The sequence below is a fragment of the Lepidochelys kempii genome, chromosome 7 (genome assembly GCF_965140285.1).
Source record: "Lepidochelys kempii isolate rLepKem1 chromosome 7, rLepKem1.hap1, whole genome shotgun sequence".
NCBI lineage: Eukaryota > Metazoa > Chordata > Testudines > Cheloniidae > Lepidochelys > Lepidochelys kempii.
Window position 1 is genome coordinate 31,232,767 of NC_136386.1, and position 25,754 is coordinate 31,258,520.

The window sequence follows — 25,754 nt, forward strand, 5'->3', positions numbered from 1 at the left end:
GGGTGGGCTGCAACCCCAGGCTGGATCCCCACTTCCCTGACATTCGCACTCCCCTACTTTTATCTCACATCTTCACTCCCTCGTGTTTGCACTCTCTCACTCCCTTGCTCAGCTTTCCTTCCTTACTCCTGCTCCCTCGCTGCCCCGGCCTGTCTGTCTGTCTCCCACACAGTGACATCGGCTGGAGCAGCATCCTGCTCTCTCTCCCTTATATCACCTGCGTTTCCCCTCTCCAGCACGCCCCCTCCTGGGCAAGACCTGATGCCCATTCCATGCCCCAGTGCCACCTCGGCTCCTCTCCCAGCCCTACCATGACTCCTGCTGGAGGAGAGGTGAACTGCAGGGATAGGACAGAGATTACCTGCTCCCTAAGGTGCTTTAGGGGAGCCCAGGGCCGCTCCCTGCAGGAGACATCCCTGGGGCTGAGTGGACGGCCTCATCCTTGTGGCCCCTTCATAACCCCAGCCTCTCTGCTGGGCCAGGGAACCAAACTGAGACCCAACAAACTCTGTCCATGGAACAGGAGACAGTTGATATTTGATATGAACACCATCCAGGAAATGTTTATTAGGACTCCTGGGTTCTCTCCCAAGCTCGGGGAGGGGAGGGGACATTAGTGATTTATAGCAGGCTAGGGGTGGGAGTCCGGATTGCTGGTTTCTATCTCCAGCAAGGGGAGGGAGATATAGTGGATTCGAGCAGGGCTGGGAGTCAGGACTCCTGGATTCTATCCCTGGATCTGGGAGGGGAGTGGTGTCTAATGGTCAGTGCAGGGGGGCAGCTGGGAGGGTGATATTTCTGGCTTTGGGACTGCAGTGGGATCTTTCCCTTCCTGGAATATCAAAAACGCCCAAATTGCAGCCCAACCCCCTTCCCCAGTCAGCTCCACACTGCCACTGACCTGAATGGAGCGGCAGTGAGGAACCCATTTATACCTCAAGATTGGTGAGACATAGGCCCAGAGGGATGGAAAGGGACCATGGCGCTCCTGGGCCCAGCAGAGCAAGAAGGGGCTGTGTCTCCCAGCTCTAGGACACGCTGGCTCTGGAGTTGCCAGGGGTGCTGGCCCCCGGCCCCACACTAGCCCACCAGCCCTCTTCACAGATCACAAAGCACGATCATTATACATTTAGATCTAGGACTCCTGGGTTCCATGCTCAGCTCCAGGAGGGGAGTGGGGTCTAATGGTTTAGAACAGGGGGCTGGGAACCAGGACTCCTGGATTCTGACCCCAGTGAGGGAAAGGACTGGGGTCTAGTGGTTAGAGCTGGGGGGCTAAGAGCCAGGTCTTCTGGGTTCTATCTATTGCCACCCAGGGAGAGGAGTGGGACACAGACAGCCCCTGTCATATTATAATGCGTCTGTGACGTGGCCAGCACACAGTGCCTACAAATCAGTCTTTCATGCACACCCCCACAATCTGTGGATTTCCAGTCCCCTATGACTGGTGATTCCCCCCCACCCCCCACCCTCCCTGGCTCAGGATCCTGGGGCTGCATTATTTATGGACTATTATTACTATCTATTATTTAGCTCGCTTACATAACCCAGGGCCTGTATTATTTATTCCCCTCTCTCTCTTTACAATCTCTGCTCCATCGCTGCCACGCACAACCCCCAAAACTTCCCTCCAGCACAGGGAGCTTTCTAGCTGAGTGTGTCGGAACAACAGCCGCGGCCCCTTCCTCCTACCAGGCGCTGACCCCTTTCACGCTCTTTCCCAGCTCTAACAACTGTCATCCCAGAGCTAGGGCAAGAACCCAGGAGTGCTGACTCCTGCCCCCTCCTTCCCACTCTAATCACTAGACCCCACTGCCCTCCCAGAGCTGGGAAGAGAACCCAGGCGTTCTGGGTCCCAGGCCCACTCTGTGGAGGAGGCACGCTGCCTGGACCCCGTCTGTTTGCCATGCACCTTCTTCCTGCATTTGCTGTTCCTGGTCTTTCCCTTGTCAGACCTCTCACCCCCTCCCAAAGTGAGGCAGAGCGAGTAGGGGGGGCACGCTCACCATATGCTATTTCTCCTGGTACTAGTGACAGTTACTGAACCCTGTCACTGTCCTCCTGCCCAGGGAGGATTCCTGCTACATTATCTTATCTATCTATCCCCATACGCACCCATCTATCTATCTATTTCCATATATACCCTTCCATCTGTCCCCATATAAATCTATCTATGTACACACGTATGTGCTTCTGTGTTCATGGGAGTCCATGGCTTTAAGCATGCGTAGGTGTGTTTGTGTGCAGGCGTGCCTTTGCCTGTTTGTGTGTACCTGCCTGTGTGTGTGTACACGTGTGTTCCTATGTGCGAGCATGTACGTGTGTGTGGAGTATTGGTGTGTGCCTGTGTATTTGAGTGTGCGTTTGTGTATGCATTTGTCTGAATGTTTGCCTATATGTGGGTGTGTGGGCCTCCAGTAATTCCACATGGACTCCCCCTGCCATGTGTGCATCGCTTGCAGGACCATCCTGTGAGTGTGCCAACCTCTACATGCCAACCCCACCTCTGCTAGGAATGAATCTGTGAACGCTCCTTTAACATCCTGCACCAGGTATCTTATTTATTAGCCACGAAGGAAGGCAAGCAGGATATTTGCCAGAATCATACCATGGCCTTGTCCTCCGAGACTTAATTAACAGGACATGCTTGTTAGTGCCGCTCTGCACTGCAGATGGGCTCCGCAATTAGCCGCCCCTCCCAACGGCCCTCACCTAGAGCCGCTGCAGCTGATTGCATTTTGCCAGCAGCTGCCCAGGGCTTAGGAGATACAAACTTCTGAGCTTTGCTGGAGAACTTCTCTGCCCCCTGGGCCCCCTGTCCCATTTAGTCGGGGGCTGGGGGGGTGTCTCTTCTCATGCCAGATTTCAGGAGGCGGTGATGTTAATGTCCCAGGAAATGGCGCCACTGAACTTAGTGACAGAGCTTCACCTCCTTGGGGGTCTCGCTGCTTTAGAGACACTTGTTGGTACCCTGTGCTAAAGGGGGCCAAATACTGGAGTAGATGGGCCCATTGGTCTGAGCCAGGGTGGCAGGGAGCAGAGAATACCAGGCTGGCTGGGCAACTGGTCTGACTAGGGTGGCAGGGGGAGGGACTCTCTGGTTGGATCAGGGTGACATATATTATATGCTTAACTGTAATAATGACAATAAGAAACAAGCTTCCATGGAAAAACCTCAACGCCGTGTGAGCCAGGACTCCTGGGTTCTGTCCCCAGCTCTGGGAGGGGCGTGGGATCTAGTGGGTTAGAGCAGAGGGGGCTGCAAGCCAGGACTCCTGGGTTCTGTAGCTGGCTCTTGGAGGAGAGTGGTGTCTAGTGGTTGGAGTAGGGGAGGGCTGGGTTCTCACATTCAGGAAGCCAGCCAGTGTATAATTAAAATGGGACAGAGAAGTTCCTGGAGCTGTGGGGGAAGGATGGAGCTGGTGCTTTGCCCCACGTAGGACTGTGCCGTATGCAGTTTCATCAGCTCAGGATGAGGGGTGAGATTGGTCCTGCCCTCCAGGCGCTGCCGTAAACACAGAAATGTCAGAGCCGCCAAAGGGCACAGGAACACTGGCCTGATTGCTGCTTGCTTCCCCACCCGCATAGTAATGGGAGCACAGCCTAGACACCAGGGTGAGGGGCCTCTTGAGCTGAACACGGCACCTGCTGGAGGATCTCCCTGGGTCTGCATGGAGGGCCTATTCCATCTCCAGTCTAGTTCCAGAGAGAACTGGGAGGTAAATCAAGATTGGGAACAATTAGGAGTTTTACCCAGGTAAAAACAACCTTTCCCCCCTGATTTTCAGCCACATTCTACATCTCAATTTTCAGGGTTTTGGTTGAAAAACCAAAAATAAATTTCTGAAACATTTATTATCTCTATTTATCATATCTAGTATCTGTATCACCATCATGCCCAGGAGCCCCTGCCATCCCCCGGGGCCCCATTGCACTAGGTTCTGTACAGACACAAACCAGAGAGCCCTGGCCCCAACTTGCGTCCAATGTGACCATAAGACAAGAGGCAACAGCTGGATACAGGCGGGAGCAAAAGGAAGCAATAAGACTAGATCTGGTTGAAATTTTTCTGACGGAACATATTTTCCTTCCGAAAATGACAAACTATTAATTGTGTCGAAATTGTCCGTGGAAAAATTAGTGCTTTGTTTTCACTTGGTCATTTTGCTTATCATTCTATTATACATTAACCTTCTGAAAAGGAACCATTTGACGGTTTTCCCAGAATGTCATTGCACATTACATTTCCACGTTCGTGTTCTGACCCAGGAGAAAACGCAGCACTTCCCACAGTTCTGAGTTCCGTCCAGCTCCAAATGAGACAAGGGTTTTAATTTCGGACAAAAACCACCCTGGAAATGGTGGAGGAAAATAGAATATTGTATTTGATTGTTATTGACATACATGAACTTTGAATACAAGGATAACATCTTATTCCTAGCCCTGTATTGGGTTGCAGTTGTGGGAGGGGCATGGGGTCTAGTGTATTAGAGCAGGGTGGGGCTGGGAATCAAGATTTCTCCTGGGTTCTATTTCCAGCTTTTAGAGAGGAGTGGGGTGTAATGTTTAGGAGTGAAGCGTAATGTTTAGAACTCCTGGGTTCTATCCCTGCCCCATGGAAGGGAGTGTGGACTAATGGTTACAGTAGAACCTGAGACACGGTCATCAGAACTGACCCAGAGGGGAGAGCACCCCCTGCTGAGCCCCCGACTCTGCAGCACAGTGCCCCCTAGCATTGTTCTCCATCAGTGAGTTCCCAGGGGAGAGCGCCCCCTGCTGAGGCCCACAGCACAAAGCTTTTGAAAATCAGGCCATTTATTTTAAGAGTCAGAAAACACAATTTGGAGGAACCTACATTGAGGCCCCACCCCCAGCTCTGAAAATTGGGAAGCATGACACAGAGACGGGGATCACTGGCTCTTTGCCTTAAAACCCAGCTCCCTTCCCTGAATCCACAGGCTCTCCAAGGACCCACGGTCCCAGTTTCTAGGTGCTTCCAACTTGCTGAGCCAGCGCAGATTCCGCTTTGCCTCACAAGTCTTTCACGCTCTCTGCCTTTTATAGCCCGTCTCTGACTCCCACCCGCCTGCCCCGTCTCTGCACATCCGCAGTGTTCGCCTGCATCCCTCGCCATGGTGCCAGAAAACAACAGCCGACGCAGAGCGAGTCCCTGGTATGGCTTCCCCCTTGAAAATGGCATCCCCTGGGCAAAGGACTAGAGAAGGGAAACCCCACTGGAGAGATGCCACAGCATGAAGGGTACCTGCCCACAGGCAGCATGGGCTGGCAGAGTGAGCAGAGACAATCTGAGTGCACCAGATCCCCAGCCGGTGTAAATTGGCCATAGCTCTATTGGTGTCAATGGGCCAGATCCCCAGCCAGTGTAAACTGGCCATAGCTCCATTGGTGTCAATGGGCCAGATCCCCAGCTGGTATAAATTGTCTCCACTGACATCCATGGACTGGGACCTTTGCATCAGCTGGGGATCTGGCCCTAAATAATTAGCCATTCTAGCCCAGTGCAGGGCGGGACCTGGTCCAGGTCTTTCCATGCTAAACAATGCAAGATGAGGAATCACAGGGAGCGGGTCAGGGGACTCAGTAAGGAAATAGGACTCCTGGGAGGGGATTGCGGTCTAATGGTTAGAGCGGGGGTGGGAGGCAGGACTCCTGGGTTCCATTCCAGTCACAGAGAGGGGAGTGGGCTGTGGTGAGTGAGAGCAGGGGTCGGTTTGTACAGCCTGTGTTTCTGAGGTGCTGGCCACAGGCCACAGGGATCTGTCCCTCTCTGGCACATCCTGCAATGCACAGTTACGTGCCTGGCTCCTGATTTCCCGGACCCCAGCCGCAGGGAGGGAGGGAGGGAGAAAGCCGTAATTGTCTGTGATGAGCTTGCAGCGGGAATAATCCCTCGCTGACAGATGGCTCCGGGGTCCATTCCCTTATGTAAGGGATAAAGGGGGAAGTGGATTACTGGCGGTATCCCATTGCGCTGCCCTTCAGATGGGATTAGGGTCTTCATTATACAAACCAGGCTGCCTAATCAGACGCTCCCTGGCTGAGCCATGGGTGGTTGGGTAGCTGCCTGTGCGGGGGGTGGGGGAGTGGAGCCAGTCCCAGGGGATTCTGGACAATTTAGGACAAATGGACTGTGCCTTGACCCCATGTGTGCAACCATGCCAAAGCCTGGTCAGTCATCCCTGCATTGGCCATCTGGAGGGGAGTGGGATCTAGTGGTTAGAGCAGGGGGACTGAGCATTAGGACTGCTGGTTTCTATTCCCAGCTGCAGGAGAGCACTGGGGTCTGGTGGATGAGATCAGAGGCAGCTGGGAGTCAGCATTTCTGGGTTTTGTTCCCAGCTCTGGAATGGTAGTGGGGTCTAGTGGTTATAACACGGGACTGAGACACTGGGATCAGTACTGATTCCCATAGTACAGTGCCCCCTACTGAGCCCCAACTCTGCTCCCTGCAACTCAGGGTCCCCTAGCACTGCACAGGGGCACTGGGGTCTGCACTCACTGTGGCGGGGCGGGGGAAGCACCTCCTACTGGGCCCCATTCCCTGAATCCTAGTCATCCCATGAGGGTCCCTGCTGATCCTCCCATCTCCTCAGAATCTTCAGGGCTGGGATATTGCCTGCACGAGGCGGGGAAGGGGGGTGGGTGTTTTAACAGGAGGGTGCTACAGACCCCTTGTGGGTTTGCAAATCAGAGCCAAGAGGCCAACCTCCCCAGTAGCTCTGTCTGTGCGTCTGTCTCCATCTCTCTGTCTGTGCACCAGACGCATCATCCACTCCCCAGACAGAGAGCGCTTGTGTGGTTGTTTATTTCATGATCTCACGTGCACACACACACACACACACTCTGCCCTTTCCCAGGCACTGCTCTCCTTTCTGCAGCTGTCATTTCCATTCACCATCCGGGGACCCATTCCAGCAGGCTCAGCAGGGAGGTGGGGCAGGCAAACAGGGGAGCGATGGGGAAAGAGCTCACACTAACAAGGCACATGTCAGGGAGGAAGGCAGTGGGATCCAGTGGTTAGAGCTGTGGGATTGGGAGTAAGGCTTCAGGGTTCTACCCCCGGGTCTAGACGGGGAGAAGGGCCTAGTGGGTCAGAGCAGGGTGGGCTGAGAGTCAGGACTCCTGGGTTCTGTCCCCAACTCTGGGCTGTTTGCAGCATGGGCAGGCAAGTACCTCTCCCTAAAGGAGCCTGGATGGGGGTCATTCAGCCTTTAGAGTGCTTGAGTTCTGCTGTACTAGACCCCCACTCCTGCTCTGGGGCCTCGCTCCCCTCCCATCTCACTGGAGTAACTGCGTCCCCCAGGGATCTCTGTACATCCCACCCCAGGCTCCACTTCAGAGGTGGCTGCATCTCAGTGGCAGGTGCAGGGTACTAGGGCAGTATATTTTTGCAGGATTGTAGCCCCTGGTTTGCAATGCATGCTGGGGATTCCCCCCCACACACACATACTGGAGTGTACCCTGCGACCCATGCTTGTTCCCGGCACGAGGGGTCCCCTGGCATCCCGCCGCCTTGACTCGGTTCCTGCCAGAAGCTCCCGGTAGGATTGTGGCTTTTCAGGGTCATGAAGGCTTTAGCTGAGATCTGTACAGCCTCGGGGCTCGGGCAGGCAGAGGGGGATCCAATCGGCAGCCAATCCACAGGCCCACGCCGGCTCCTCACACACCCACACAAAGTGGAACATTTTATCTTCTCCTTGGCCAGAGTGATCGACTTATGGATCTGTGCAGAGTGGGAGGCTTGTCCCCAGGGCAGGCAGAGGGGGATGGGCTGGCTGTGGGAAATGAGACACAGAGAGTCGCCCCTCTAGGGGGCACTGACTCTGATTCAGCCCTAGGGCAGAGGACTGGTTGGCTGGAGGGGGAGCTAAGTTGGTGAGTGAGGCCATTTCCCAGCAGAGAGATGGATGAGTCGGGGGGTCCCTCTAGGATGGGATGAGAGACCTTGGGGGATTTAAATCCCCACTCCCGCTCTGGGGATTTATGAATCCAGCAGCAAATAAACTTGGGCAGGGACGGGGGATTCAAAGCTCCGCTGTGCAGAGTGGAAATGACGGGTGCCTCCCCCGGGGCCAGGAGCTTCCAAAAATAGCTCCTCCGTGCGCAGCCTGCCGCAGGGAACGTGGGCAAAATTGGCCTCCAAAGCATCATCCCCCAGCCCTGCTGGCGCCCAGCCCCCGCTGTCCCTCCCAACCCAGCCGGCACCCAGTCCCCCGCACTGTCCCTCCCAACCCAGCCAGCCCCCAGCCCCCACCCACTGTCCCTCCCAACTCTGCGGGCACTCAGCCCCCCAGTATCCCACCCAACCCAACTGGCACCCAGCCCCCCACTGTCCCTGCTGGCACCCAGCACCCCTGCACTGTCCCTCCCAACCCAGCCGGCGCCCAGTCCCCATCCTCACACTGTCCCCCCCAACTCTGGGCACTCAGCCCCCCACTATCCCTTCCAACCCAACTGGCACCCAGTTCCCCACTGTCCCTGCTGGCACCCAGCACCACCCCACTGTCCCTCCCAACCCAGCCGGCACCCAGTCCCCCCCTCACTGTCCCTCCCAACCCAGCCAGCACCCAGTCCCCTACCCACTGTCCCTCCCAACTCTGCAGGCACTCACCCCCCCGCTATCCTTCCCAACCCAACCAGAACCCAGCCCCCGGCACTGTTCCTCACAACCCTGCTGGCACCCAGCCCCACCCCCACTGTCCCTCCCAACCCTGCCAGTACCTATCCTCACCCCCCACTGTCCCTCACAACCCAGCTGGCACCCAGACCCCCCACTCCCATCCTCCACTATCCTCCAACCCTGCTAGCACCCAACACCCCCATCCTCCACTGTCCCCCAACCCTCACTCCCCACCCCCACTGACCCCTCTACCTAGTCAGCACCCAACCCTCCACCCCCATCCCCTACTGTCCCACCAACCCAACCGGCACCCAATCCCCATCCCCCACTGTCCACACAACCCTGCTGCATCCAACCCCCTGCTCCCTCCCCAGCTGCATAACGCACTGTCCACCCCAACCCCACCAGCACTCAACCCCCATGTCCCACTGGTGTCCCTATCCCTTCCAGCCCCCAACTTTTGCCCCTGCCATTCCTTCCTGCACCTCATCCCTCACTGTCTCCCCACTGGCACCCAACCCCCTGTCCCTGCCAGCCCCCCACCACTGCCCATTCCCCACTGTGTCCCCCTGCCAGCATCACCTGCCCTCCATCTCCCTTCCAATCCCCCATCCCCTATTCCCCACTGCCGCCCCATCACCCAGCCCCTGCTGGTACCAAAACGCATCCCCTACTTGACTCCCTTCCTCCTGCCACCCCCAGCTTCTTCCAGCTCCCTTCTATACCCCACATACCCCCACTGTGCTCTGACCACTAGACCCCACTCCCACCCCCTAATACCCACGCCCTGGCACTACCCCAGATGCACACACCCAGGGAGGTGTCAGCACACCTACCCCTCCTGCTCTGTGCCATGTTCCAGCACTGGCTGCAATCCAGCCCAGATCCCCCCTGCCCCCCACCCCGGTGTCACTCCCCCACCAGGCCCGGCGGGTGAAATATTGTTTTATGGATCGCAGGATGGACTGGCAATGAGCTAACAATGGAGACACCCAGTCAATGTGTCACTGTAATGAACTCGGCTCTGACAATACCCTCCCATCCCCCAGCCTGGGCACCCCACTGAGGGAGGGGATCTAATGGTTAGAGAAGGGGGATGGGCAGTCAGGACCCCGGGGATCTATGTTTGGCTCTGGGAGAGGAGGGGAGTGGGAGTTGGGACACTTGGGTTCTATCCCCGGTCTGGGAGGGGAGTGGTGACTAGTGATTAAATCAGCTGCAGTGATTGACACATGGACGACACCTCCATTGCTTGTTAATCCCCAGATCAGTGTGTAAATCCCTCTTGCTCAGTGAAGCTGGAAAGGGGGGATTGTTTTAAAAAAATAATGATAATCTGCTTCTGCTTATTTTTATGATCCATCTACCTACTCCTTTCTGGGGGGAGAATGGGGGGCAGAGAATGGGACTGAGACAGGATTCATTAGCTCTAATGGATTGAGATATGTAATAGGATTGGAGGCCTGAAGGGGGATGGCCAACCGGGTTAGGGTGTCTATCCCGCAGCAGCTCCCAGCTGTGAGGGGCTGTGGGTGCTTGTGTGCATTCAAACAGCCAGCGCTATGCGGGGTAGGGGTACCAGGGGGTTTATCCTCCAGCAATAGGATGGTGGCCCAGGTCCCTGGACTATCCCTGTTAAACAAAGAATTTAGTGTCTGGCTTCTTGGTGGGCAGGACAGCAAAAGGAGACATCTGCCTAATGGACTGGGAATCAGGACTCCTGGCTTCTATTCCCAGATCTGGATGGGGAGCAGGGTCTAGTGGTTAGAGCAGGAGGGCTGGGCACCAGAACTCCTGGGTTATATTCCCACCTCTGCCATTAACCTCCCAGGGCAAGTCCCTTCCCCCTCAGTGCCTGTTTCCCTCTCCCCACCCTTTATCCACATAGACTGTGAGGGCTCAAGGGCAGAGACCATCTCTCCCTATGTCTGTGCAGCACCCCTGACAGGGCGTTGACCTCAGTGGGTGGCCTCTCAGTGCTCCTGTAATATCTGTAAGAACCCCCATCACCTTCCAGGGGTCATCAATTGGGATTTGGACCTTCAGCCCTGAAATCTTAGGCTCAGGGTATTATGTTGATAGCAGTAGTAGGGCAGTTAACCATTTATGTTGACCACCCCCAGTGGCAGTAGGCGGTACTGCACCCTGCCATGCCCAGCGGTGACATTACTGGTGGGACTCTGTCCCTGACTGTATTGCTTGATGCCAGGATAACCTTTTGCCTCCTTTCTGCCTTGCAGTGGATGGGTGCATTCACCGGGCCGCCGGGGAGCTGCTCAAAGAGGAATGCCGATCCCTGAATGGGTGTGAGACAGGGAAAGCCAAGCTCAGCTGTGGATACCGGCTCCCCGCCAAATGTGAGTGTCACTGGCCAGGGGTCTTGTCTGTAGCATCTGTAGCTGCAGCACCGTGGCTCGGTGATGCCGTGGCACGCGCATTGCTGCTCTGTGCAGCACACAGGACGTCACAGGTTCAGCTTCCCAGGGAATCAGGTGCGGAAGGGGTGGCCCGTTGAAGAGAAAGCCTGGCCCACTGGGTAGAGGGCTACCCAGAGGCTTAGGAGAGCCAGGTTCAAATCCCTGCTCAGCCCCAGGCTTCCTGTGGGACTGTGGACAAATCATTGTGACTCAATTTCCCATCTGTGTATAACAGGGATAACAGCACTGCCCAGCCTCACACATTAAAGTGTGTGTGTGGAGCGGGCAGGGAATCGGAGAGACGTATTTCAATTGCTCTGATACTCTGGTTTAGGTACCTGACACAGAGAGATCTGGGTATCTGACTCTGTGCAGTCACTGGACATACTGGTGTAAACAGCTCCTGGGTGGCACTTTGCCCAGTGCAAATGTGGCAGGAGAAGCAGGACACAGATACCCAGAGCTGGGCAGAGTGTGTTTGTGTGAGTTCAGCAGGAGACCTGAGTCCCAGCAAGTCAGCTGGTCGCTTATACAGCCTGTGTGACAGTCACACCTCTGCTCCTGCAAACTTATGCACATGTACACACACACATTGGTGCATGTACACACTGCCAGCACATATACCCACTCCTGCTTGCATGTCCACACCTGCACAACACACAATCCCGGAGGTGCGTGCACATGGAGTCAGCACATACAGACGTGCACCCCCCACCCCCCGAGTTTCATCACCTGCATGCCAGCAGAAGCACATGTGGAAAACAAGCCGCATCTGGGGATTTGCCTCATTGGGCCCCCGAGAGATGTGGCACAAACTGCCCAGCGCTTCCTGCTGCCATCCCTCAGTGAGGGGAGCTGGGCCGGCTGGAGGCCCAGCTGGAGGGGGCTGGCCAGGAGAATCCCAGCTTTGAATGGGAGCGGAGCACTGGGAAATCTGGCTGTGGGTGATTGGGTGTGGATGAGAAGGGGTCCTGGTGTGTGTGTATAAAATGCGGTTGTGTGTAAAGCTGGGTCAGGCTGGCTGTGTGGTGGATCTGTCAGATTGTGGACTTGGCGGGGTGTCAGGTTGTGGAGTTGGGGTGGGTGCAAGAAGCAGAGTGATCCTCCCCCTGCGTTTCAGAGCCAGCCCCATGGGGATGCACTGCAGTGGCCCAGCCAACTGCTCTGCTGTGCTCATCAAGGGAAGGCGGGGCCACATCCATATGCCCAGCCAGGCCCTCGGATCAGGAGGCCTGCAAGGCAGACCATGTCTGCGGGCTGCTCTAACCACCAGGCTCCACTCCTTCCAGGAGTCTAGCTCCCAGTCCCCTGCTCTAACCACTGGACTTCATTCCCTTCCCAGAGCTGGGCATGACCCCAAGAGTCCTGGCTCCCTGTTCTAAAGCCCTTCCTGTCATTCCTTGTGAATTTGCTGCCTTCCAGTGACATCTTGTGGCAAGTAGTTCCACAGCTTATCGTGTATGTGTGAGTGTGTGCATAAAAAGTAGTGTGTGTGTGACTGTGTGTAAAGCAGTGTGTGTGTTAAGCAGTGTGCACCTCAAGTGTGTCAGTGTGTATGTAAAGCAGTACATCTGCATGTGTAAAGCTCTGTGTGTGTGTGTAAAGCAGGGGTGGGCAGGGTTCCCCAGTGTCACCCCCATGCTGTGTCCCTGGGGGTCTGTCTTTCACTGCCATCAGAGAACCTTGGGTTGAGGAGACTCCAGGTAGCTGGTGACTCCCCACCCCTGAGCTGTGCATTCCCCACCAGAGCAGAGGCACAGAGAGCTGGGGTCCCCCCCATGATCCGGCTGGAAGGGAGGGGGCAGGAATGAGGTCTGTCAGGGAAGGGGGGGTTGTTCTCAACTCCTCCCCCCAAGTCTCACCAGCTGCATTGTGGAATGACGTGCGACTGATGCCTGGGAGAGGGGGCCATGCACAGCACAGTTCCCCTGCAGGGCATTGCAATGTGGGGCAAAGTGGGGGGCTGCAACCCCACTGGGTTATTGCAAATGGCTGGAGTCTTTGTGCTGAGCCCAGCCCAGAAGGTGGGGCACTGGACTGGGAGTCAGGACACTTGGGGTCTATTGTCATTTACCTTGGGCAAGTCCCTTCCCCTCTGTGCAACTCTGTTTTCCCACCCAGCACCTGTGTATTTAGATGTAAGCTCTTCTGGTTAAGGACTGTTGACTGAGATCAGGGCCCCATTGTGCCAGGCGCTGCACAGACCCTGACTGAAATCAGGGCCCCATCGTGCCAGGCACAGCACAGACCCCAACTGAGATCAGGGCTCCATTGTGCCAGGCGCTGCACAGACCCCGACCGAGATCAGGGCTCCATTGTGCCAGGCACTGCACAGACCCCAACTGAGATCAGGGCTCCATTGTGCCAGGCGCTGCACAGACCCCGACCGAGATCAGCGCCCCATTGTGCTGGGTGCTGCACAGACCCAGACTGAGATGTTACACACTCGATGATATCATACACACCCCTCCTCATCCCGCCCTCTCACAGACACGCACACTGGGCACAGGAAGCTGTCAGCTGATGCTGATCTGCAGGCCTGTTGGGACAGGCAGTGAGGGAAGGAGATGCCTCCCTGCTGTTCCCTGCAGCACAACTCCTCCTAACACCATCCTGGGGCAGAGGGGCCAGTGCTGACAGTGAGGGGGGAGAGCGCCTCCTACTGAGCCCCACCCTGCACCCTGCAGCTCCTCACACCCCCCACCCAGCACCACCTGCAGCGTTGGGGAGATCTGTTATGCAGGCCCCTGGCTGCCGGCCATGCGTATTATCAATAACCTCCCAGAGCGGGGCGAGGGGGGTAAACAGCACTCTATTTATCAGGCTAATATTATAGACAAGAGCAGCAAATGCAAAGTGCTATCGACCAGGCTGTAAGGGAGAGGCATGGTGTGGGGCGGGCAGCAATACTCTGTGAAAATGACGGGGGCAGGGGAGTGGTGTGGTTGTGATCACACACACACACACTGATCTCACACACATTGATCTTACACACAGATCACACTCACACACTGATCTCTCACACAGATCTCAACTCACACACTGATCTCATGCACTATGATTTTACACACTGATCTCACACACCCTGATCTCAACTCACACACTGATCTTACACAAACTGATCTCTCACACACTGATCTCAAGCACACACATCTATCTCACACACACTGATCTCACACTCACACACTGATCTCACACACTGATCTCACACACATTGATCTTACACAAATTGATCTCACATTCACACACTGATCTCAGACACACACATCTATCTCACACACACTGATCTCTCACACTGATCTCAAACACAGTGATCTCACACACTGATCTTTCACACTCATCTCACACTCACACACTCATCTCACACATACTGAGCTCATACATACACACTGATCTCACACTCACATATTGATCACACAAATACTGATCTCACACTCATTGATCTCACATTTACACACTGATGTCATACACACACATGCACTGATCTCACACACACACTGATCACTCACTGATTTCACTCTCTGATCACCAGGGATCCTAGAAATCCATTTGGTGATCAGAATTGTGCATTTTTATGGAGAATCTTTAGTTTTTACTTTTATAAAAATAAAAACATATACAGTAGAACCCTGTTTATCCGGCTCTCAGTATTAACCGAACCACAAGCTGCCTGGGGCTGCCCTGGGCTGATCATGCATCAGCCCCAGCCCTGCTCCAGCTGCCCATCAGCCCTAGCCGCAGCCAGCCCCAGGCGGCTGGTGGTTCGGTCAAATCCAGATAATGGAGGCTCAGCTCTATGGGGTTCTACTGTATACCAATAAAAATTGTATTCAACTGATACCTGTATATATTGTGGCATGGGGAACTATAGTTCTGTGTTTAATTTTAATAGTGGAAAAACAAAGATTTCTATGGTTTTTTATCTGAGAATTTTGGCTTTTTTATCATGGAAAACTAGGATCCCTGCTGATCACACACGCCAATCTCACACACTGATCATGCACACATAGAGATCACACACAATGATTTCACACACAAGCACACACTGATCTCACCCTCTGATCCCACACACATACTGATTACATACACATGCTGATCTCCCATGCACACACATTAATCTCTCTCACACACTGATCACACACACAAATGCACACACATGGGTCTCACACAAACACATTGATAACACACTCTGATCTCACACCCACACAGATCTCTCTCTCTCACACACACACACACACTGGTCTCACACAGACACATTGATAACACACACTGATCTCTCTCTCTCTCTCTCTCTCTCTCTCTCTCTCTCTCTCTCTCACACACACACACACACACACACTCTGCAAACCACCTCCTGGAGGGAGTCCCCAGCTCCAGAGCTTGGCAGGGGGTAGGTGGGGGAGGGTATGGATGGAGGCAGGCAGGGGATATGGCGGGTGGTGGGGAGGAGGGACAGGCAGGCATGTAGGGAAGGGGTGGGTGCATCCAGGATCAACCCAGAGCAAAATCTAATACGATGCACAAATAACATGATGGGGCTAGTAAATAACTAGGGCAGAGAGAGACACCCCCCTGAGCCAGAGGGGATAGGGTAGGGTCCTGAACCCCCCATAGCCCTGCACTCCCTGTGCTCCCTGAACTGTGCCCTCTGCACCCCCTGTGCTCCCTGCACTGTCTCCCTGTGTCTCCTGCATGGCTGCTCTGTGACCCCTGCACTCCCTGTGCCCCCTGAACCCCCAGTGTCCCCTGCACTGCCCCTCTGTGCCCTCTGCACCCCCTGTGCCCCCTGCACTGCCCCCTGTGCCCTCTGCACCCCCTGTGCCCCCTGCACTGCCCCCTGTGCCCTCTACACCCCCTGTGCCCCCTGCACCCCCTGTGCCCCCTGCACTGCCCCCTGTGCCCTCTGCACCCCTGTACCCCCTGCACTGCCCCTCTGTGCCCTCTGCACCCCTGTACTCCCTGCACTGCCCCCTGTGCCCTCTGCACCCCCTGTGCCCCCTGCACTGCCCCCTGTGCCCTCTGCACCCCCTGTGCCCCCTGCACTGCCCCCTGTGCCCTCTGCACCCCCTGTGCCCCCTGCACTGCCCCTCTGTGCCCTCTGCACCCCCTGTGCCCCCTGCACTGCCCCCTGTGCCCTCTGCACCCCCGGTACCCCCTGCACTGCCCCTCTGCACCCCCTGTTCCCCCTGCACTGCCCCTCTGTGCCCCCTGTACCCTCTTCACTGCTGCTCTGTGCCCTCTTGGCTCTTCCACCCCTGCAGTGTCACAGGGGTCCCCCTATGCCCCCATCGTGGCACTCTTCACTCCCCGCCTGGTCCATCCCTCGCATTGGGAAGGGAGTGGGGTCTAGTGGTTAGAGCACCTGGCAGTATATCGCCTGTCCCAACGAGGCTGGGGTGTTGGTTCCCCTCCCTCCCTGGCCTTTGTCCCCTGCTTGTGCCCCTCCCAACCATGGCTCCCTCATGCAGCCTTGGAAAGGGGCCCTCCTGCCAAGCCTCCCCATCTCCCTGCTGGGACTGAATGTCCCCGCACAGCTCGGCTCTCCCTGTGGCCGGCGTCCAAGAGCCCGTTCCCTGTGCCTGCAGGGCTGGAGGGTTCCTAGAGCCCCCAGTGCCAGGGACAGCAACCTGGGCCTCACCCCATCCCCATCCCCTGCAGCGCTGCCTTCAGAGCTGGTGCCTGCTCTGTGCTGCAGGGGGCCCTGTGCCCCCCCAGCCAGAGCTGGCCTCAGCCTCACCGCACGAGGGGGTGCTGTGTTAGGGGTAGTGGGCTGGGGGGCTCAGCAGGGAGCTGGATCCCAGGATAAACAGTTGCCACGCCCCCCCCCACAATAAACCTCTTTCCCTTACCTGACAGCGTGTCTGCTCCTGCTGCGAGATCTACACCCCGGGGGGATTTAGGGAGCTGCCATGAAAACACAGCAGCATGCTCCCAAAACACCCTACAACGACAAAACACCTGAGCCTCAGAACTCCCAATACACCCTGCTACACTGGGGCCCTGATCTCGGTCGGGGTCTGGGCAGCGCCCAGCACAAGGGGGCCCTGATCTCAGTCGGGGTCTGGGCAGCGCCCGGCACAAGGGGGCCCTGATCTCGGTCGGGGTCTGAGCAGTGCCCGGCACAAGGGGGCCCTGATCTCGGTCGGGGTCTGGGCAGCGCCTGGCACAAGGGGGCCCTGATCTCGGTCGGGGTCTGGGCAGCGCCCGGCACAAGGGGGCCCTGATCTCGGTCGGGGTCTGAGCAGCGCCCGGCACAAGGGGGCCCTGATCTCGGTCGGGGTCTGAGCAGCGCCCGGCACAAGGGGGCCCTGATCTCGGTCGGGGTCTGAGCAGCGCCCGGCACAAGGGGGCCCTGATCTCAGTCGGGGTCTGAGCAGCACCCGGCACAAGGGGGTCCCTGATCTCAGTCGGGGTCTGGGCAGCACCTGGCACAATGGAGCCCCACTCACACTGAAACAACTGGCATTTACACAAGCAGCAGGACTGGGCACAACAGCAGCCAGGCAGCCTGGGCTAAATGGAGCCGGCACCTCCCTGGGTGGTACGAGTCACTGCCAGAGCCCACAGGCTGCTGGGGATGTCAAAGGGGGAGGGTGGGGTTGGGAGCCAGGACTCCTGGGTTCTGTCTCTGGTGGGGAAGTGGGGTCTAACAGTTAAAGTTGGGGGGGTGGGGCAGCTGGGAGCCAGGACCCAGCGCAAGGACAGAACCAGGAGTCCTGTTTTGCAGCCAGGCAGGTGTCAGGGCCATTGCTGCTGGAGCCGAAGGACGAGCAGCTGCTGATTGATGGGGCATGAAGCAGGGCTCAGCCCTTGGGCTGACAGCTCTTCTGTTCAGCGACAGGACCTTGGGAGGACTCTGGCTGCGGGGCATGTCTGTGGGTTACAGTGCGGGGGCTGGGAGCTAGGACTCCTGGGTTCTGTGCCTGGCTCCTGGCGGGGGTGGGATCCAGTGGGTCAGAGCAGGGGGCTGGGATTCAGGATTCCTGGGTTCCACCCAGATTGGGCAAAGGTTAGGAAGGGCTCTGCATCCCATGCTGCCCCCAAGAGAGCAAAGCCAGGCCTGGGGGTGGGCAGCAGCTGGGGAAGGGGCAGGGGGCGATCTTGTCAAGACATTTCCAGACCTGGGTCTAAGATCAAACCAGTCCCAGGGCCAGGTGGGCACAGTGCCTGGGGAGAAATGATAGCTCTGACCTTTGCTCAGCACTCTCTGCATGTGTGTGTCAGGAATAGGAAATAGATGGGTGGTCCCCAGTCATAGAATCACAGAATATCAGGATTGGAAGGGACCTCAGGAGGTCATCTAGTCCAATCCCCCCTGCTCAAAGCAGGACCAATCCCCAACCCCAGATCCCTAAATGGCCCCCTCAAGGATTGAACTCACAACCCTGGGTTTAGCAGGCCAATGCTCAAACCACCAAGCTATCCCTCTGCCCGGTCCCCTGCGGCTCCCACCTCCCATCCCCAGCTTCAAATCCAACCCCCTGTCACTCATGCAATGAGCTGCCTGGTCTCTGTTGTCAGTGTTGCAGTTCAGTTTAATTGGTAATCAGTGCTCAGGGGCTGCAGGTCGGGACTGGGGGGCACCAGCAGAGCTGGGGGGCAGCCCTGGCTGGGATAGTTGCGGGGGTCTCTGTTCATTATTGGGTGACCTGGGTGGGGAAAGAGGTCCGGCTGTGGGCAAGATAACCCTCCTCACTCCCAGGGTTGGCAAGGCTGATCCTTGATGCCCATTCTATGCAACGTGTGTGAATGTCCCACACCCCACCCCGGCCCCAAGCAGCGTCCAGCATCCTTGTCTGACATGGAAACGGGCGAAGGGAGCGTGATGGGAAGGGCGTCTCCCAGTGGGGGCCCAATTAATATCCATCCCTGTCCAGGGAGCACAGGATGGACAGACGCACACAGAGCAAGAGGGATGCCTGAGGGCCAGGCAGTCTGGTGGCGTGGTGGGCAGAGCTGGGCAGAGGATTTGCTGGTGGTTCCAAAAAGTCGGGGGTGGGGGGGATCGTTTTGGGTTGAACCAAAAATAAAACTGCGGGGAAGTTTTGGCCAATGGCAAACTCGGGGACAGACTTGATGTTTGTTCTCTGCGGACGCTTGGAAAGGGCCAGCCATTGCCAAGGCCCCAGGCCGAGCAGTCCTGGTTCTCAGGGCATCGGTCACTAACTCCGAGGCCTGATCTAGCCTGGCGGAGTGGGAGCCAAGGGCTGGGCAGCCACATGGCGCTGTCTGAGATGGGGAGAGATTTGTGACACCGGGCGCCAGCCGGGGGTGGGGTGGGGTGGGGTGGGGAGCCAGTAGACCAACCCAAGACCAGGCACATAGGATGCGTGAGGAGCACTCGAACACCCCCAAGCCGGGGTTGGCTTCTCGCACCAGATTGTGTCACATGGGGCGCTCAGCACCAGATTTGTGCCCACATGGACCCATCTCACTGGGCCACTCTGGGACCAGAGCCAGGGAGGGCCCGTGGGGGTGAGGGAGACCAGCTGCGTGTTGGCAATGCAACTGTCATCTTCCAGCCACCTAGGGAGAGAGGGAGGGACAGAAGGAGGGACGTGTCTGGGGATCGGGGAGGGATGGATAGATGGGGGTGTCTGGAGAGGGAGGGATAAATGGGGGTGTCTAGGGAAGGAGGGAGTCAGGGAGGGAGGGATAGATGGAGGTGTCTGGGGAGGGAGGGAGGGATAGATAGATGGGGTGTCTGGGGAGGCAAGGAGGGAGGGAGGGATAGATGGGGGTGTCGAGGGAGTGAGGCAGAGAGGGATTGGTGGAGGGAAGGAGGGAAGGATAGATGGGGGTGTCTGGGAAGGGAGGGAGGGAGGGATGGATAGATGGGAGTGTCTGGGGAGGGAGGTATAGATGGAGGTGTCTGGGGAGGGAGGGAGGGATAGATGGGGTGTCTGGGGTGGGAGGGAGAGATGGGGGTGTCTGGGGAGGGAGGGATGGAGGGATAGAGTCAAACGGGGTGTCTGGGGTGGGATGGAGGGAGGGATCAGCCTGGAAAAGCCCCTTAAAACCATCCCTTGCTGGGCCCATATTTCACTGCAGCCGCCCCCCTCTCCCTGCCCCTTGGCTCAGGGGCATGGGGCTCAGTACCAAATGCAGCCACCAGGCAGCACTGCTGCCCTCACCCCCAGCTTGTGCCCTGAGCCTGCCCACTGCCAACTGAGGCTGAGTTGGGGCAGCTTATGAATGGAAGACTTTCAGGGGCTGTGGGGCTCAGTAGGGGGTGCTCTCCCCTCGCAGTCGGTGCGGCGCTAGGGGGCGCTGTGTGGCAGGGCAGGGTTCAGTATGGGGGTGCTCTCCCCTCGCAGTCGGTGCGGCGCTAGGGGGCGCTGTGTGGCAGGGCAGGGTTCAGTAGGGGGTGCTCTCCCCTCGCAGTCGGTGCGGCGCTAGGGGGCGCTGTGTGGCAGGGCAGGGTTCAGTATGGGGGTGCTCTCCCCTCACAGTCGGTGCGGTGCTAGGGGGCGCTGTGCTGAGGGGCGGGGGCTCAGTAGGGGGTGCTCTTCCCTTGCAGTCAATGCATGCCCCAGTCCAGCACTAGGGGGTGCTGTGCTGCAGGCGAGGCCAGGGGGTCTCCCTAGCTCTTATCCCCCTCCCTTCCCCCGGTGTAGATGTCATCCACGCAGTGGGTCCCATTGCCCAGGGGGAGCCGAGTGCGTCCCAGGAAAAGGAGCTGGAGAACTGCTACAAGAACAGCCTGAAACTGGCCGTGGAAAACAAACTCCGCACCGTGGTGAGAGAGCCTGGAGGTGCATGAGGGAGGGGCTGGGATTTGCTGGGGGTCATGCAGCTGGGGAGAAAGGTTTATGCAAATGGGGAAGAGGTTGCAGAGGGCAGAGGGAGGTGATGCAGGTTGGGAGAGGGCGTTGTAGGGAGGGGTGCTATGAGGGACAGTGCTGTGGGGGGCAATGAGAGAGGGCAGTGGGAGGGATGGGGAGCAGTGTTTTGGAGGATGGTGCTGGGGGGGGTGCTGGGCAGGGAGCGGTCTGGGGTGGCAGTTGTGTGGGGCATGGGGTCCTGGGGGCAGCGGGTGCTGCAGGGGTGGCAGGTGTCTCTCTCACCCACTGTCTCTCCTCCCAGGCCTTCCCTTGTCTCTCCACGGGTGTGTTCGGTGAGTCTGGGGCTGGGCCTGGGACTTGACCCCTCTCCTGGGCTGGGGGCTCGCTCCAGGCCCTGGCTCTGATCCCTGCTGCTCTGCCCCCAGGGTACCCCAGCGATGCCGCGGCCGAGGTCGTCCTGAGGACGCTGCGGGAGTGGCTGGAGGTGAACAAGGAGAAGGTGAGGGGAAGCGTGGGCGCCCTCTGCTGGGCGGGGCAGGTCCGCGAGCACCGCACTGCCCATGGGAGCACGGGGGTGTGAACAGCGGGCGCACGCGGGAATGTGCACGGGAACACGGAGGTGCTTGGGGCATTGTGCACCCGGGGGGAGCGTTCTCATGGGGGGGTGTGAGCATGCACATGAGTGTGAATGGGCTTGTGAGCGTGCACGTGGGTGACTGTGAATGTGCACGTGTATGCACATGGGTGTTTGTGAGCGGGCCTGTGGCTGTGCTCACACCATTGTGACCCGGGGGAGGGGGGGTGATGATCAGGGGAGGAGTTGAGTCTTTTAAGGCCAGGTGCCCAGACCTGCAGCTCTCAGCTCCGCCAACCCTTGAGTCCTCCCCCCACCCCCAATGCTGGAGTCCCTCCCCACCACTGACCCACATCCCCACTCACACCTGGCAGGTCGACCGGCTGGTGATCTGCGTCTTCCAGGAGAAGGATGAGGAGATTTACAAGGAGAAGCTGCCCCTCTACTTCCCCATTGGTACGGCCCCCCCAGATCCCCACCCCTCTACTTCCCCATTGGTATGCCCCCCCGACCTCCACCCCTCTGCTTCCTTATTGGTACGGCTCCCCTGACCTACACCCCTCTACCTTCCCATTGGTACGGTGCCCCCAACCTCCACCCCTCTACTTCCCCATTAGTATGGCCGCTCAGACCCCCATCTCTCTACCTCCCCATTGGTATACACCCCCCGACCTCCACCCCTCTGCTTCCTCATTAGTATGGCCCCCCAGACCTCCCACCTCTCTACTTCCCCAGTGGTACAGACCCCCCCAGACCCCCACCCTTCTACTTCCTCATTGGTATGGCTCCCCTGACCTCCACCCCAATACTTCCCCATTAGTACGCCCCCCCCGACCCCCACTCCTCTACTTCCCCATTGGTACAGCCCCCAGACCCCCACCTCTCTACTTGCCCATTGGTTTGCCCTCCCAACCCCCACCCTTCTACTTCCTCATCGGTATGCCCCCCCAAACTTTCACCTCTCTACTTCCCCATTGGTACAGTCCCCATGGATCCCCCCTGCAGTTCTCCCAGCCCCTCCAGGACCCCCCCAACCCCTGGCCTCCAACCCATCAAGTTCCCCATTGGTTCAGCCCCCACAACCCCCCACTCTGACCCATAGGACTCTCCCCAGCCCCCCATTCCTCTAGTTCCCCATTGGTACAGCTCCCCTGCCCCACCAATCCCCCCATAGTCTCCCCCACTCTTCCCCCCAACCTCTCCTCACCAGTCCCTCAGGGCTCTCCTGTGACTCCCCTTATCCTCCAGGACCTTGTCAGCAAGCTTCAGACCATAAGAACGGCCACACTGGGTCAGACCAATGGTCCATCTAGCCCCATATCCTGTCTGTGACAGTGGCCAGTGCCAGGTGTCCCAGAGGGAATGACCACAAGAGGGCAATTGATCGAGTGAGCCATCCCCTGTCGTCCAGTCCCAGCTTCTGGCAATTAGAGGTTTAGGGACACCCAGAGCATGGGGTACATCTCTGACCATCTTGGCTAATAGCCATTGGTGGACCTGTCCTCCAGGAACTCATCCAATTCTTTTTTGAACACAGTTAGATTTTTGGCCTTCACAACATCCCCTGGCAACAAGTTCCATGGGCTGACGGTGCGTCGTGTGAAGAAATACGGCCTTGTGTTTGTTTCAGACCTGCTCCCCGTTAATTTCATTGGGTGACCCACTGGTCCTTGTGTTATGGGAAGGGGTAAACAACACTTCCCCATTTACTTTCTCCACCCCAGTCCTGATTTCATAAACCACCATCATATCCCCTTAGTCGCCTCTTTTCAGTCTCTCATACGGAAGTGGTTCCGTCCCCCTCATCATTTTTGTTGCCCTTCTCTGCACTTTCTTCAATTCTACTGTATCTTTTCTGAGATGGGGCGACCGGAACTGCACACAGCATTCAGTGTGTGGACGTACCAGGGATTTAGCTAGTGACATTATGATATTTTCTCTTTTATTATCTATCCCTTTTCCAATGGTTCCTAACATTCTGGTAGCGTTTTTGTCGGCTGCTGCACACTGAGTGGATGTTTTCAGAGAACTCGCCACAGTGACTCCAAGGTCTCTCTTGAGCGGTAACAGCCCATTTAGACCCCATCATTTTGTATGTAGAGTTGGGATATGTCCTTCGCAGCCTGCCTGGGACTTAACTACCTTGAGTAATTTTGTATCATCTGCAAACTTTGCCGCCTCACTGTTTACCCCTTTTTCCACATCATTTATGAATATGTGGACTAGGACTGGTCCCAGAACAGCCCCCTGGGGGACACCGCTGTTTATCTCTCTCCACTGTGAAAACTGACCATTGAGTGCTACCCTTTGTCTCCTGTCTTGTAACCAGTTACTGATCTGTGAGGGGACCTTCCCTCTTATCCCCTGACTGCTTACCAGTGCTCCCCCATAGCCTCTGCTCCTGGCCACCCCTCCCGCTGCAGAACCTCTCCCCCCGGGCCTTTCCCCCACAGCCTCCTGACCTGCCCCCACATCCCCCCGACCCCTTCCCACCCTCCAGCCCAAAACCTTTCCCCATCCTCCGAGTGCCCTCCACCCCCCAACCTCCCTCCCCACCAGCCCTGGGCCTCACCCCTCAACTCATGCTTCTCCCCTTCCCATGAGAACATCCCCCTGCTGCCGCTAACACCCTGTACCTCCACCCTAGCGCCTGCACTCTTCCCCATCCAGCACATGGGGGCCCTTCCCCTCCCCCTTGTCCTGCCCCACACATATTCTGATGGACCCTGTGGGCACCCAGGGAGGGTAGATGGGGGCCTTCCCCCTCCCCCACTGGGCATTGGGTGTGTTTGGGGGAGGATTCCCTGGATTAACCCTCACCCTTCTCTTCTTTCTAGCCTGATCCTGACCCCATCCCTCCCCCCTGCAATGGGTAAGCAGAACCCAGCACCGTGTGCAGTGGGGGGAGCTCTCCTAACCCCAGAACCACATCATCTGGGATAGCAGGGGGTAGTGAAGGGCACCGGCAGAGCTGGATAAGGCGGGGACTGTGGGTCAGGACTGAGGGGTACTGGCAGAACTGGGATGATGTGGGGGGCGTGCAGTGGGACTGAGGGCCACTGGCAGAGCTGGGGGCCAGAGCCCAAGGATAGGATAGCAGGGGGCTGTGGGTCGGGATGGTGGGGCACTGGCAGAGCTGGTTTGGGATCCCAGGGCTGGCAAAGCAGGGGGCTGCGGGTTGGGATTGAGGGGCACCAGCAGAGCTGGGGGAAGGAGCCAAGGACTGAGCTCGTGGGGGGGCTGCAGGTTGGGAATGAGGCACTGATCCCATGGCCAGTGGGGTTGAGTAGCAAATGCTGCCTTCCTTCTGTCCCCACCCCATACACCTGCTCCTGGCCTGTTGCCCCCAATGCACAGATCTGACCCCGCGTCTTTCTTCCTCCACAGACGCCACCGAGCAGCTGGCAGCCCAGCCCTGAAAGGCCCCCAGAGATACTGCCTGCCCCCCCTTCTCTGCTGATTGTCCCCCAACCCCCACATTATTGTGCCCCCACCGCCAACTTCAGCACCTTCACTTCCCCCCAGTGAGACCCCCCCCTTGCTTCCCGCTCAGCTAATAAAGTTATTTGCTTTGAATTGTCGTGTTACTGCTGCTTTCTGGGAGAGTCCCTGTCCCAAGGCCCCTGACTGGGAGCTTCCTCAGAGTGGGGAGGGGCCTGGGTATGAGGATCCAGAGCTGGGCGACAGGCTGGGTGGTTCTGATGCTGTCCAGCAGGGGGTGGTAGGGCCAGACACAGAGCTGGGCTCATTCCCTCCAGCAGGGACCAAGACGACCACAGCATGTGGGGAGGGTTTGCGGTCTGGACAGTGCAGGAATTCAGAGGCACGTGTCCCCTCCAGGCTCTGCAGTAGGGACGTGCCGCACTCAGGACTCCTAGGATCTATGGGGGCTGCACTAAATGTCCCAGACTCAGATATTGGTATTTAGGGGGCAGGGACAGTGACTCCAGCTCCCTGATTCCCCGGGCAGGGCCCTGCATTAGGTGAGTATCTCTCTCTCTCTCACACACACATACTCTCACTCACTCTCTCTCTCTCTCTAATGGGGCTGAGCAGGTGCCTTTAAAAGGCTTCTCCAGGCAGGCTCAGGCTGACAGCCTGAGCTGTGGGTCTTGGGGCTGCTTCTCGACCTGAGGCTGGAACCCAGGAGTCCACTGCAGCTGCCCTTCCCCCAGGAGGGTGCTCTCTGTTCCCCTCCTCCCTGCCAGGGCTGGCTGCCCCCACAGCTGGGGTTGGGGGGCTGGAATTCAAAGGACTCCCCATTCCCTGTTCTTCTGGGGGGCTCCTGTTAGCAGTCAGGGCGGTGACCCAGAGCTTGCGGGAGGGGCTGGAAGCCA

General features: G+C 57.5%; 1 protein-coding gene across 2 annotated transcripts in view; it reads left to right on the forward strand.

Moving 5' to 3' along the window:
- MACROD1 (mono-ADP ribosylhydrolase 1) overlaps positions 1-24,964 on the forward strand; it is a 184,340-nt gene extending 159,376 nt beyond the window's left edge. For both annotated transcript variants that reach the window (XM_073354840.2, XM_073354841.2), the window contains 7 exons: positions 10,882-10,998; positions 20,676-20,797; positions 21,145-21,175; positions 21,269-21,342; positions 21,792-21,873; positions 24,255-24,289; positions 24,805-24,964. In XM_073354840.2, the coding sequence (XP_073210941.1) occupies positions 10,882-10,998; positions 20,676-20,797; positions 21,145-21,175; positions 21,269-21,342; positions 21,792-21,873; positions 24,255-24,259 (431 nt within the window). In that variant the 3' untranslated portion in view covers positions 24,260-24,289; positions 24,805-24,964. The remainder of the gene's footprint in view (positions 1-10,881; positions 10,999-20,675; positions 20,798-21,144; positions 21,176-21,268; positions 21,343-21,791; positions 21,874-24,254; positions 24,290-24,804) is intronic.
- Positions 24,965-25,754: the final 790 nt, after the last annotated feature.